Raw genomic sequence first — 14,331 nt, 5'->3', positions numbered from 1 at the left:
CACATAACCCCACGTACACATTCACCCTACTCCTGAGAATGAGAGCTGACCTTTGTAGTAGGTTTAACTCTGGGGAAGGCGAGCAGCTCTCCTTTGTCATTTACAGCATTAAAAATAAGAAAAGCGCTGTTAATATGCCGTGCTTGGTCCTTGATCCATTCTTCACAGTTATAAGCCTCAACACGGACACCAACCTCCACACTGAAATAAGAGTTTAAATTAATTATTGAACTACTGTAAGTGATGCAGAAGTAGCCTTGAGACATACTAAGCAGGACTGCTGCAGACTTCATGGGTGCAGGAAGTCTGACTCAAATATTCTGTAGCATAGAAAATAAATTACTCAGTCTGGACAGACACATTTCAGAAATGAAATAAAAGGTGGCACTAGATAAACAGCACTAGTAAAAAGAGAAGAAAGTGAGCTAAGCCGCAAAATGTAAACACCAATGAGCAGATTGAGAAGAGACAGCAAAAGGTAGCAGGATCAGCAGATGCATAGCATGAAGGTGCCCTGCTAGCACTCTGATGGGACCAAATAGACCTACAATGAAAGCAGCCACAAAACAGCTATGCCAGGACAGCATTTGTCCCACAAAAGTTGGAGGAGGGATTACTTTAGCTTCTGCCCTCTGTGTCTTTCTGCATCTCATGACCTGTCCTGTGTGACTAGGTCCTGCTGCTCTGGATAAGGGCCCAGCTGATGGAAGAGCGCTCAGCATAAGTTGCATCACACCCCTGGCGCTGACCCAAAGGTCCCTTGGCCCAGAGAACCATTCCTGTGGATGGGGAAACCAGCCTAGCAGAGAGGTGTCAAGTCACAATCCCTTTGCCAAAGTTCAGAGGCTCATTCTCTGTGGTACAAACACAATAGGAGTCTTAAATCTGCAGAGGAGATGATGCATACATGGGAAAGAGGAAAAGAGAGTAACCATTAGCAAGCAGGATCTGCAGAAGACTGGTAAAAAGCCACACAACTGAATCGCAGGAGCAGGTGTTTAGTGTGCCCAAATGCATGTTTCACTCTTACAATGACTCTAAACTCCACCCTGCCTCTGTGACAAAGGTGAAGGTTCACTTTAGGCTGTAGCCATTTATTCCAAACTGCAACCGGCAAAGCTCCACCCCTATGTGCACCCAAACCACTTCTAAGAAGAAGGAAAAACAAAACAATACATAAATTTTGCCAGCCACCAGCAGTAAGTGGAACCCAAAACTGGCAACAAATGCCAAAACAGGAAGAGGCTGGCAGCAAGTTGGAGCCTTCTGATGATCGATCAAGGCCCTGAGACCAAAACATCCCTTGAAAATCCCTGAAGTTCAGAGTGAAGTTTACGGTCAGAATTTGCAGGACCGGGATTTGGTTATGAAAAATCTTTAACTTTTGAGAGTGAAAGACAAAATAAATTTTAGAAAACTTTCACTCAGAAAAGTTAAAAAAGATTGCAAAAATCATTCAATCAATAGGGCAAATCCCACTGATGGCTGAAACCTAAAGCATGCAGATAAGCTGGTGTTGGAGAAGTCAAGAAACACAAGCATACGAGCAGCTTTACCTGTTCTGAAATGTATTGTTCACAATTGCATTGAAGACAAGGCGGTCACCCACGACGGATGGTCCCCGGAATTTAAACATATCAACAGATTTCAAGACGGGATACGAACGACAAAGGCGGCTAAAAAAGCAGAAGAGACACAGAGCAAAACACAGCCTTGTAAAAGTAGCTCCTTTGTTAGGCTGGCAGTAGGTAGCGATTACAGCAATAAGTTTTGCACAACCAAGATCAGCATATAACTTTAATTTCTTCCATAACCCACTGAAACACAGTTAACATGTTCAGCTCCAACAGCATATAATTTGGACCTCAAACATAACAATACCACTTATGTCATGCTGTTTCATCTTCAACACACTTTACAAACACTGACTAATTAATTCTCATCGCTTGTTATTACCTTCTTTCGGAGGCAGATCATGAATCCCTTACCTACAGAGTAATTACTTACTTCACAAAGAGTTTCATTAATTTCCATATGACTGCATGGGGAGTAGGATATCGCTCAATACATAAAGATGCCAGATCATAAAGCCTTTATACAATTAAAGAAACCTGAGCAGAAAAGTTCAGCACCAGAAGTAGTGTTCAAGCAACAGAAATTTCAATCTGTCAATTCTTCTTAATATTTTGTAATTTTCCGCTTGTTTGTCAAATCATTTCTGGTTTTCTGAGTTATACATAGTTACTGATGCTGAGCTTGATAATTCATTTCTGAACACACAAAGGAACAGCAAGATGTTGAACTGATCCCTTATCAATCTAGAAACCCAGAAGGGTTGACTAAATTTTAGAAGATCAGGACAAAGTAGTGCATTAAATATAAACAAATCTTAATACTTCTGTTTCCTTTGTCCTTCCAATTGCATATTGCATCCACTCACCTGTCTCTTATTTCAGAGCTGATCCTGTAAAGCATTCAATCACATGCAGTCAGGTTCAGTGGAGTTATCCTACTGGATCTCTTTGAATTGCCTGCAATATAGCCTGTGACCACTCTGGTAAGACTTTGCTGGACTGGTACAAAAGGTTTCCTCTGCCAGGAGAGTGCCCTTTCCAAGACTGTGCTAGCAAAGATGCTCTTTGGACCGGTATAGTAGAAGAAAACAGACGCACGCCTGATCAAACCCAACTACACTGCTAAAAGAATAATTCTGCAATGTTACGGCTTCTACATTAGGGAATTCCACTGACCCACCACTTCTCTAACCTTTACAGCCCTGACAGAAAACATCTGCAGTGTAGATACAGATTAAGAGTTTGTGGAATTGGGATCTAGTTTGCAAAATCTTTGGAGTGGGAACAACTTAAGTGTAATCGAAGTCACACTCTTAATTGGGATTTCTATGCACCACAAAAATAGAAGACAATATAAAACAATGCCATTTATTTTTAGTCTTTGAAAAACCACATTTTACCCTCATGCATGTGAGCAAAAGTCTAAGAATCACACATGCACATCTGAATAGATTGTCATTATGCACTTTTTAAACTAGAAAATAGAATTTTGTGGTGTTCTTAGCTTTTAACTCAATTGCATTCTGTAAACTAATGTACCGGTATTGTTAAATGTGCACAATTATCTGATGCTAATTAATTGACTGGTACATCTTTTTAATAGACTAATACATTCAAACGACTTTGTAATTTCATTAAGAATAATTTGCTCTTATTTAAAATGCTAAATGTTGATCTCATTTACAACATTCACGATAAAGATGTAAACACAATATGACTGAAAATAAGCGAGGAACAAAAGGAAAGTTTAGCCTAAATATTAAGCACATTTTTTCCTGGAAAACTAAGCTCTGAATACTTTTACTGGAAGTGTAACACAACAAGAAAGGGCAGATTCAGTTCAAATAGTTATTCAAATGGCTTTACTGCTATTTGTAAGATGTTCAATTACTGTCCAGCTAAAAAAGTGTGTATGGGGGGGGGGGGGAATAACCTTTAAAATACTCTTAGAAATATATTTTTCAAGAATTACCGCTCCTCCAACAGAATCTGTGGCCATAGCAACTCTTAACTGGCACCTTCAAAGGTCAGATCTAATTGTGAGTGGCCTCAAAAAAGGTTTGTAGTGAAACTAGCTATTTCTCAAGCCTAAAATACAGAATCTCTGTTTTCATCCAGCCCCTGCCATCAGCTATTATTCCTGATATTTTCAGCATGACAAAAATCATGTTTGACATTCATAGTTCCAAAGAAAATATTTTCACTACCTGATTTGTTGATGTTTCCTTTCTGTTTCTAAACCTAAAAGTGACTCTCACTAAGTCAAATCTATCAAATGAAAACAGGTAATTATTATGGGTCAGATCATGGCCCAAATAAGAAACAATCCCTTTGAAGTCAATGAAATTACACACTGGGGTAAGGTCAGTGCATTCTATTGTTAGTAAAAAGAGCTGTTTATCCAACCACTACAGAAAATCTGTTGTTATCAGTACAACTACTAGCTACAAATCAAAACTACATGAATAATGAATGAGAAAGTCATTTAATTATTAAAGTTAAAAAACAAAAACATGTCTAAAATCCCTGCAGTGAATTAGGTCATTTGGTATGCAAGGAGAATTCAAACTGAAACTCAAGTCTTGCTTATAAAGAAGCTTTGTATAGAGCCCAAGAGCAAGGAGGGAGAAAAGCAACGGTTCAATTTCAGAGAAAGAAATTAAATGATTATATGCCTCAGCCATAATGACTAGCAACGCTAGAAAGTGTCACAAAAATATTTTGTACTTTTCACCTGAAGATGTCAAAGCCCTTTAAATTGCTAAAAACATTACAACCCACAGAATGTGGGACTCTGAGGGACTGAGAGGTTACATGACCTGCCCAAGGTTATACATCCATTCTGTGTCAGCACCAGCAGAACAGAACCTGTTTCTTCAGATTCTTTTTCCATGACTTCTTCTTACCTCTGGCATAACGATCTACAGAATATTGTTTAGGATTCATTCATATCCATTTTTAGGTATCAATTGATACAGGGTCCTCATCAGTTTTATCTTGACTTGAAGATTACTTCTGCTTTTAAAACCATGCACCAACAAAACTTGCACCAACCATGAGGAGGTCTGGTTTCTATTCCTATTTTTGATGATGACTGTCTGCAGAGAGTTTCGGGCAAATAATGTAGCCTCTTTTGCCACAGGGTCACCATGTTTAACATGGAGAAAACAGTATTTCACCCCACATACTGGCAGGGGTGCCACAGAAATGGATGCCACACAAAATATACCAAATAAATAGGGGAAAGACCTGCAATCTTAGGAGGAAGAGAAGTCAAAGATTTGGGTCTTTAATTTAAAATAAATTCTGGTGAAGCTCTTAACATTAAAATTGAGGTACACATCCACTCAGAACCATATACAAAAACTATGACATAGAGAAGTACCTTGCTGAAATACTGGCTACTGTCTCCATCCAAGCCATGATCTGGCCACCAAAAGCATTTTCATGATGGTTTGCATGAGGGGGCAAGACAAGCTCAATACTCTGCACATGAGTAAGGTCAGTTGAAACCGCATCTTCCTCTTTAAGAGTATCTGAAATATGGCAGCAATGTATTAAAGGTTTATTTCAGATCAGCTGGTAAGTCACATAGCCAAGAAGAAAACAGCAATTCCCCATTACTGAAGGCTGCCATTTGCATCAGGCGTGATGAAAAGAAAAATACTTAAAAAGACAGACATGGAATGCCTCTGTCCTTTCCAAGAGCAGCGAGAGGCTGAAAATTTGCTCTGTTCTTCCAAGCAGAGGTGGGGATGGAGCACACCTGGGTAGACCACAGCACAGTGATGCTTCCTAGCCATCACCCTGTCCCTTAGACAAGCTGTGTTAGAAGCAGCAACTGTGAAACTCAGCTAGCTGAGAACATAGGCAGGCCACCCGTAACAGCATGCGTTTGTGATTATTCATGGCTGTTACGCATGACCTGTAATGGATGTTGTTAAAGCGGTTTATTCCTTATGTTTCATTCAAATGTCTTTCATAGACTTTGACCCCCATGTATGACCTGCACCTTTGCTAATGTGTCTAATTGAGGCTAGAGTATGATGATTGTTTTATAACCTGCTACTTACAAATCTTGTGATTATTAGAGACAATATAGAACATGCACAAAGGCTAAGGAGATAAATATTGACCTAAATTAGTAACCACCTTCCATTACCTGGACTTTTCTGATTCCACTTTCAAACGCTTAGCCATACATTCTCACTGTAATCTTTCTTTTTTCAGTTACCATCTCATGCTTGAACCTATTGTAGCAAAATGTATCAGTCACTTAAGAAGTGCTCACCTGTGCTACATGCTACTTGACCTGAAATGTACTTTTGATTTTTGTCCTAACTAACCTTATGATTATTACAAGTGTGTGTGTGTGTGTGTGTGTGTGTGTGTGTACACATCTGACTCACTTGCACTTTAGACCTATATAAGTTGTTGCATAACATGCACTCTAAAGACAAACTTCAATTTCTGAATATGATTTATACCTATTTGCTACCTGGAAGCCTCTATAGTATTTTCCTCTCCTTCCCCTATTTTGCTTGTTCTGTGTCCTCCAGGAGCTGAATTAGTGTTAGTGATGGCAGGATCCTTCCAGGAAATTTCAGGGCAGAGCAGCGGAAACCAAAATCATCAGTCTCTGATTTGACTTTGATGGTATTAAGCCATTTACTGAGAGACAGTTACCATGAGGACAAATGCTTTCTTGCAGCAGTCTCTTCTGTTCTACACAATCTTATTAAATTGTTAAGACCAAAATTTATATTTACAACAGGTTTTATCCTTCCTCAGTAAAAACATATAACGTTTGCTGTTTATACAGAGTTATGCCTCGGATATTGCAAATATCAGATTTCTTAAACATTTCTGAAGAATTTTTTTTGCAGAGGAGCACAACCGTGAGTACCATTGTTTTTAAGAACAGAGATTACCATCAGAAATAAAGACAAACATGTTTCTCTTCAGTTTTTCTAATTTGGTCCTGAGGAAGTTTTCTGTTTTTTCTGCCTGTTTTGATCGCCCTGTAATTGAATTTCTCCTGCTTGTTGAGAATGATTTCATGGCATGAAAGTAACTCTAAGTGTTTTCTTGCAAAGAAACAGCCATAAACCCAACTGGATTTTATCCTTCTACCTACATTACAAGTAATGTTATTGGACTTCATTTTTGCATTGCAAGATTCTGCTTGAACCGTTAAATGCTATACATATAACCTAGATGAAGATCTGCATTTCACATTTAATGCATGTTTTGCCTTGATCTTGCATTTCAAATCTGTAATTTCTGAAATAGGAAGAAATACTACTGTACTAGAATAGTTGTCTTGCACATCCTCACAAACATGGCACACCCTTTCCCACCCGAGACTACCACCTCAAGGAGCCATACTCCTCAGGTGGTTTGACTGCTTTTATTCCTCCCTTCCAGCTACCCATAAACTATTTCTTGCATGTTCTATACTGACCACAGTAATCGTCTTCCTTATTACTCTCCTGCACTAGGTTCTGACAGGCTTGTTCATAGTCCAGTCGGATTCTTCTTCTCTCAGCAGCCAGGCTATGTTCCAGGTGGTCTTGTCTAGACAGAAGTTTTACGGGTTTCAATTCAATCTATGCAAATAAAAAAAAAAAAGAAGAAGAAGAAACCATCTTAATTGCATAATCATAACAAGGTGCACTCTGAAATCAAAATGGCTCTTCAGATACAATTTGAATAAAAGAATATTTTGCATTAGCATTTTTTACAAAGGATTGTAGATGACAAGTTCTGTTAATACCAGTAACAGGAGCATAAAATTTTCACATCAGCAAAAGAAATCCAGCCACATTGAGCAGTGGTGCAGTGTGTGGGGAAGTACACCCCAGAGCCTGCTCTCGCTCACTACACAAATAGCCTGCACTCCCTCTTGCTCTTAAAATTCACTCCATACCCACACAGCCTATTGCATCTATCCCTGACTATCTGAGGACTTATTTTCAAAGGACTGTTGGTTTTCTGAGGCGGGGATTGGGGGATGCACAAACACACAGCAGTTGGTGCAGCTTCTGACATTACGGATTTTTGCCCTAACTGCTACTTGTGCCCAGATGTACATTCTTCTTTTGCCAAGATAAGGTCCTCTGCTTCTTAAGTGCAAATTCCCATGCATGCCAGTTCAGGACCAAACTGAATCTAATCCCACAATGGATTCTGAAAAGTATTATATTTAGATCCGTACTGCAGAGGTGCCAGTGAACAGCCACTTGTGTGATTTATCTGTGAGGTATTCTCTCAGGAACTTGTGTGATTTATCTGTGAGGTATTCTCTCAGGAACTTTGCAATATAGCACAAGAACTGCAACACACACAAAACCAACCTTTTGCGTCCTGCAGTGGCACTGCTATCATTTCTCAGCCTTTGAGTCAAAACCTCTTTCAGTTTTTGCCTCATCTCTGTCCCTGCTCAAGAGCTTCCTAGCTTTTTTCAGCCAGCTCAGCTAAAAGAGTTAGATGGTGAAAGTATACTCTTGCTCAGTGCACAACTTTGGCAATACTCATTCAGAAAAGTGAGTTTGAAAAAAGTGTTAATTTCTCCAAGATTTTACTTTCTCATGGGTTTTGAACTGGTCTCAAATTCCCTTTTCCATGACTGTCTTAAGGCTTAGTTATCTGTCTTAGTTAGCTGCCACCAATGTAATACTGAAATAACCTCCCTGGAAATCTGGACAAAAGGCAAATGGGCAACATCATGGATACAACATCAAACCAGTAATAAATAATCCTTACTTTATAGTATTTTAGTGCTCTCAGGTTAACCAGTTTAGGCACCACCTTTTCACAAACAGACTGTGCTTTAGTTTTGGAAAAAATGTTCCAATCTGTTTCTTCTGCAAACTAATATATCATTGCAGAAGAGAAAGCAGAAATGGTTGAATATATTAATTGCTCATGGGATGGCTGTTGTCTGCCAGTCTGCAGTGGATGTTAAAAGGGCAGATGTGCTTTCATAACACATAAAACGAGACAGGAAAGTGAGACGTGATATACAATTCTAGTCACTCATGTTCAAGAAAGTAGAGTGCTAGATACAAAGGGAGTTTATCAAGCGGATCTGAGGAATATATGGCCTTTCTCATAAGAAAACTTTAAAAGAATTGGGCCTACTTGGCACAGCAATGTTAAGGCCAAAAAATACTATGACTGCTTTCTACGAACACCTCCAGGGAGGCAAACACTAAGGAGAAGAAACAACATCAGCAGGAAAACTAATTAACATAAATAGCAATGAATTAATTTAGATTGGAAGCTAGCTTAAAAATAACATCTCCTGTCTGAATAGTGATGCCTTGGAAAAGCCACCTCAAAAGGGAGAGTGAAGGATTAAAACAAATAAACAAAAAACCCCCAGCAGCTCTCAACCTGTGGGTAGATGAGTTTATGAAAAGGAGAGGTCCTGCAGACTCACAGGGATTTCTGTTCCAGTGCTGTTGCCCTGCCTTTGTCAACATTACAATCCCTACAAATACACCAATTCTATTACTAGTAAATGTGCAGGAGAAAGTGCAACAATAAAAAAGCCTAACAATTTCTGAGCAGAATTCGGGGGGGGGGGGGGGGGGAACAACCTCTTTATAGTCTAGACTTCAGGCTGGTTTTCTATTTTTGATCAGAAAGAAAAGAGCTATCAACCTTTTCTTGTGTTTCACAATTAGAAAAGTTGGGTTATTTCACAGAAATGCAGTTCCAGTAACTTTAAGCATAAAACAGAACAAACAATACCTTTCCAGCACCAGCTGGTTTGGCTACATATGTTGCATATGCCACACTCACAAGTTTTTCTACATTAGCCAAAGTATCCTGTACTGCAACCTTGATGCCAACCTATAAGGAAGGAGGTAGCGGGAGAGGGAGACAAAAAGAAAAAAATATTACATCATTGTTGGTTGAGTTGAGAGAAAGCAATGCAGTATTTATCAAATTAATCATGGCCTGTCTCCTAAAAAAAAAAAAAAAAAAAAAAAAAAAAGTAAAAAAAAGACAAGACTGCTCTGCTATCACCAATACATCTCTGAACATTTCAGAACATCACAAGATCCCTTGAGCTCCAAAAAGCTCTTTAGTACAACAGGTATATGTGGATGTTTAGTTTTACTTGTAAGGTAAAATATCAAACAGGACAAACACTTATGGATATCTATTTCCATTTATTTGTGTGCCATGTGGATTCCCCATATGAATCTTTATGACTTGAATGAGCAAAAAATCTGGATATGCCTATAAACCACAAAGAAACACTTGAACATAATTATATTGTCTCCTGTAAAACAGTCCTGACATGCATCAAAGCTTCTGTTTTTTGAATTTTTAGAATCTTTTGGAATACAATCTCCTGGAGACATGCTCACATCACTGCCATTAATACTTACAGAAACTGGAGATGGATGCAAAGTGGAGAAAGACCCCTTATGGTTCAATTCTGATTTCAAGTAAGTGATTGGGCAATGCATTGCCATTTCTGTTACAATATAAGCAGTGAAAACATGCACACACCTGAGATAAATACCTTTGTATCAGAAGTTTCAAAAATACTCAGAACGCCACCTATCCGGTGGACTCTGGGCTCTGATCCAAACACTGCTCAAACACTGGTCAATAGCTTTGGACTGACCAACACCAACTATCTCATCCTGTATATTGTACCTGCTAAAGATGTTAAGTTTTCAGGGTCCAGTTATCATTCTGACACAGATTATCTAACAGATAATATGCAAATATAAAAGTCATTATGAAACCAGAGTTTCATTAGGAGATACTGTTTAGATGTAATATTGTTTAGATACCTGCGCAAAGCTCCCTCTGAAATTAGTAGGCACTAGACCATTGTTGCATTGTTCTCCTCCCACCTTCCTCCTCTATTCTTTAAACATTGTTAGGAATAAGAGTGATGATCTCTTACCTCCATGCTGGTACTGAATGCTCTGTTCACTTTTGCTTTGATGGTAATAATTTGTCCAACCCTGTTAAGAAGAGTAAAATGTTCGTATGGTATGTTGTCATACAGCTTAAAAAGGGTTTAGACCTGGCTCTCAAGGTATTTGTAATAAAAGTGCTCTCTCTGGGAGAGAATATCATTAGCTGTAATCAGTTTGTGTCTGCCCCATTCTACTGAAATGCACTGAAAAAGGTTTAGCACAGTTTTTCACAGGGCAGACTTCACTGATGCTCTGTAAAGATTAGAGCCATTCAAAAAACTGCATAAGCTTAATAGTAGCATTCCTTCACCTTGCTGCGAGCTGTGTGACATCAGATATGCTCCAGGCCCCAGGTCCCTCAAGAAATTTTGGTCTAGACTGTACTTTTGCTCAAAGACGCACCTTGCCATGAGTTACATCAAAACACTAAGAGCATCTAGTTGCAAGACTGCCCAAGATACACTTCGTGTGTCTTCTCTAGTGTACAGATGCATGCACATTAGAAAGTACTGCCAGAACAAAAGTTCCTCTTTGACCTCTTTGAAAGCTGGGAAGAAGTTTATTTTCCAAGTTTTGGCCGAGAACAGGGTTGCAGGATGCCCATTCTGTCCTAATAGTAGCACAGCTCTGAACAACAGCTACTGGCTTTCCCATTTACCTACACAGAATACCTATGTAGAATTACATATATTTACCTACAGAGAATTAAATGACTGAGAAAATTCTTTGTCTCTTTCATCCTGGAATTTCCAAAATGTGCATTATGTGCTGATAACAAGAGTCACCCGTGTTTTCAAAACTCTAAACCTTGCAAATAACCTAACACAAAGCAATGCTAAAAAGGTGGGAAGAAGGCAGTTCCTCTAAGGTTGTCTTACTGACCAGAACAGTAAAAGGACATGATGTGCATGGTAAGTCAGAACCACAGCCCAAATAACTGGGCATCAAGTCACTGACTTCAACTACTGACTTAGAGCTACTAAGGATCAGTCTCAAAGCAGGCAAAGTGCAGCAAGCTATACCCATGACAATAAAATACAATTCAAACTACTTGAATAGCTATGAAATGGACAAATTTACAGCAGCTGAGGTTTTGGCACTGTATGACACTAGTTTCTAAAGCTCTTCTCTTTATCATTTTTCCTAATTTAATGAACAGGATTTTTATTTTTAAGGTAGTGCTTTTCTTAAATTGCTCCTCTGACAGCCAAAATCACCAATACTTACTCTCAAGCACTAGAATGGAGGAGACCTGCTCCTTTACACTACCAGACAATAACAATCAAAAACACACAGAAACTTTTCCTTCCTTGTTCTCAGTCAGAAATGCAAGCAGAAGCCTTTGGGCAGACAGAGGTAAAAAGAAGTTGGTTAGAGGAAAGATTAATGACCATCTGCAGATACACAGCCTTTTGAAGAACATATTCATGAGGAGTTTCTCCACCACTGATTGCAAAGAAAAACCATGAACATTAACACAATAATGCTAAGCTGCACAGCTAAGGGAACTGCCAGCCCACCTGCAGAAAGGGGAGGGTGCTCAGAACAACAGTGCAACGTTTATGTTCAGGCTTGGAAAAGAAATTAAAGCTATGGTCCTTGAAAAAAGTCCTTAAAAAACTCAGAACTCAACAAGTACCCTGAAGCATCTCCAAAGATTCTGTATCTGCCACTCAACTCCCAAGAGGATCAGTTAGCACCACGGTACAGGTAATGACAAATACAGAGCGAAGAAAGATAGAATCATATTCAGTAGATAAAGTCCATGATTGAACAAGACACACTGATAGCAGAGCATGAGGCTTTCCTTAAAAGAGAGAGAGTTCAGAGTCCCTAGGGATGTTTGCAGAGGACATCATGACCACTCTGTCAAACACATCGTGATGCCAGACTATTCATGAGGTCCCCTGCACAGCTGGGACTGCAGAGGGCTATTCTTCCATTAAAAAAAAAAAATCCTCTGCTTGGCCTTTGTCCATGACGCTTCCCTAGTGACTGCTCTTCCTCTTTGTGAGAGCGCTGCACAAGAGAGGTTGACAGAGGTAAGCCTCGGTCTGTCCAAGCGGTTCAGGAAACTGCAGGCCAAGAACATCAGAAAGGGGCTGGATGTGATCTCACTCTGAGAAGTCAGTCCCGCAATAAGGTGGGTTTGAACTTCAGAGATTAATTAGACTCCTTACAGCCTATGCAGCTAGAGTCCCATTTCACTGTAGAAAGTATAGTCCTACGGGGTTCTTGGTCATAGCAGAAAATAAAGATGTCAGAACTGAGACTGTAAGACAAGATGACAGGGAAATGTCTTTTCATGTACTTTAGGGAGCTGTTTCAAAATGAAATGTTTTACATTCTATCATGTATTCTGACTTTGGACAAACTGATTTATTTAAGCCAAGGAAGCTAATCAGCCTGGTCATTTAAATAGATATTTAAGGGCAGGAGTCACAGAATAGGGCACTTCCATTTGTAACTGGCAGAGGGCTTCGGAAATATACCAGAACAAACCGAACATGATTTACATATGCAGCATTGACAAAATTCATATAAACGTATTCTAAAATCAGATGATGTTCTTACTACCACTGAACTGCTGCACATTAAGACAAGGAAGAAGGATTTATTTGTTATCATGGCATAAAATTGAGTTTGCAATAGATAGTGGTATCATAGGAATTTCAGTGGGAATACATAGTGGTATTGTGGGAATTTCACTTTTCCATGTCAACTGGAAAGATACTTGAAAAAAATCTTTTTCAACTGAAAAGTACCAAATAGTTAATCTAAATAGTTAATAATAAAACTTATGGTAACCTGAAGTAGGTGAATGAAACCTTACAACAGGTAACTTATGAAATACCTTTCTTATGTACTAGAATGAGATATAAGAGCTCTGTTATGTATGCAAGATGTTTGTATAATCAACAGGATTTGGCAAAGTTTAGGAAATTATACAGTAAGCTACAAACAGGATGTTAAGGCTGACCTGAGGCTGAAAAATAATTACTAAAAACTCCTCATAGTTGTATCTTGTACCCTAACTTCTTGTTAATAATGAAACGTTGGCTCCAGAAGAGAAAGTACTGCACTGAAGAGAAAGTACTGCACTGAAGAACTACAGACATATTTAGAAACAGATTTAGAAAAAAAAGTATTTTCATTACATTTTAGATGCTCAGTTCTGCCCTCAAACAAGAGCAAATTGCTCTTAAGTTACCAAGGTCTAAAATCTTATGCCTGAAAGAAAGCATTACCCTGATTTCATTTGTAGGACCCTGTGATTACAGTTTTCACAGAGAGGATTAATTCCTAAGGTCAAAATTAAAATCACAGAACTATAGTCAAGATAAAAACTTCAAAACTCATCCTGGGTTTTTTGAAACTAAGAACTTCTTGTGATTTCTAGATTCAGCATAACCATGTTCACTTACTTTTCTTATTGGTTGCAGTTTTCATTTCAGTGGTCGCTAGTCTAACAATCCTGCTGTTCAGAAGTGTGAGTACACTTATTTTACACTTGCGTATTACAGTTTTAAATTGACATCACTACTGCACCTCACGGCCAATGTTGCTTGGTTCACAATCCTGACAACGGCATGTGCACTTGTCTGTGAAACCAGGTCCATCCCACCTATGCAGTCATCTAAACACTCACTAATTTCCAGTTTGCAAGGGGGGGGGGGGGGCAGGAATTCGTCAGACATCTTTTCCTCTTTTGCTTGTGTCCCACCGGGGCAGCAAACCAGGTTCTATAACGTAACAAACTTATTATGCATAGCTTTACTTAAATGCCAGCAAACCATGGCTTTTAA

The 14,331-nt window shown here is 39.0% G+C and overlaps 1 protein-coding gene across 1 annotated transcript in view; it reads right to left on the bottom strand.

Moving 5' to 3' along the window:
* Window positions 1-14,331, bottom strand: part of LOC112983658 (acetyl-coenzyme A thioesterase) — a 31,545-nt gene that overhangs the window by 13,607 nt on the left and 3,607 nt on the right. The window contains exons 3-8 of the mRNA XM_064500883.1: window positions 10,510-10,570; window positions 9,333-9,434; window positions 7,039-7,183; window positions 4,960-5,110; window positions 1,557-1,676; window positions 51-201 (exon numbers count right to left, since the gene is read on the bottom strand). Coding sequence (XP_064356953.1) covers window positions 51-201; window positions 1,557-1,676; window positions 4,960-5,110; window positions 7,039-7,183; window positions 9,333-9,434; window positions 10,510-10,570 — 730 coding nt within the window. The remainder of the gene's footprint in view (window positions 1-50; window positions 202-1,556; window positions 1,677-4,959; window positions 5,111-7,038; window positions 7,184-9,332; window positions 9,435-10,509; window positions 10,571-14,331) is intronic.

The sequence above is a fragment of the Dromaius novaehollandiae genome, chromosome W (genome assembly GCF_036370855.1).
Source record: "Dromaius novaehollandiae isolate bDroNov1 chromosome W, bDroNov1.hap1, whole genome shotgun sequence".
In the NCBI taxonomy this organism is placed as follows: domain Eukaryota; kingdom Metazoa; phylum Chordata; class Aves; order Casuariiformes; family Dromaiidae; genus Dromaius; species Dromaius novaehollandiae.
Note: the sequence above shows the minus strand (reverse complement) of the source record. Positions and strands in the feature narration are given on the sequence as shown.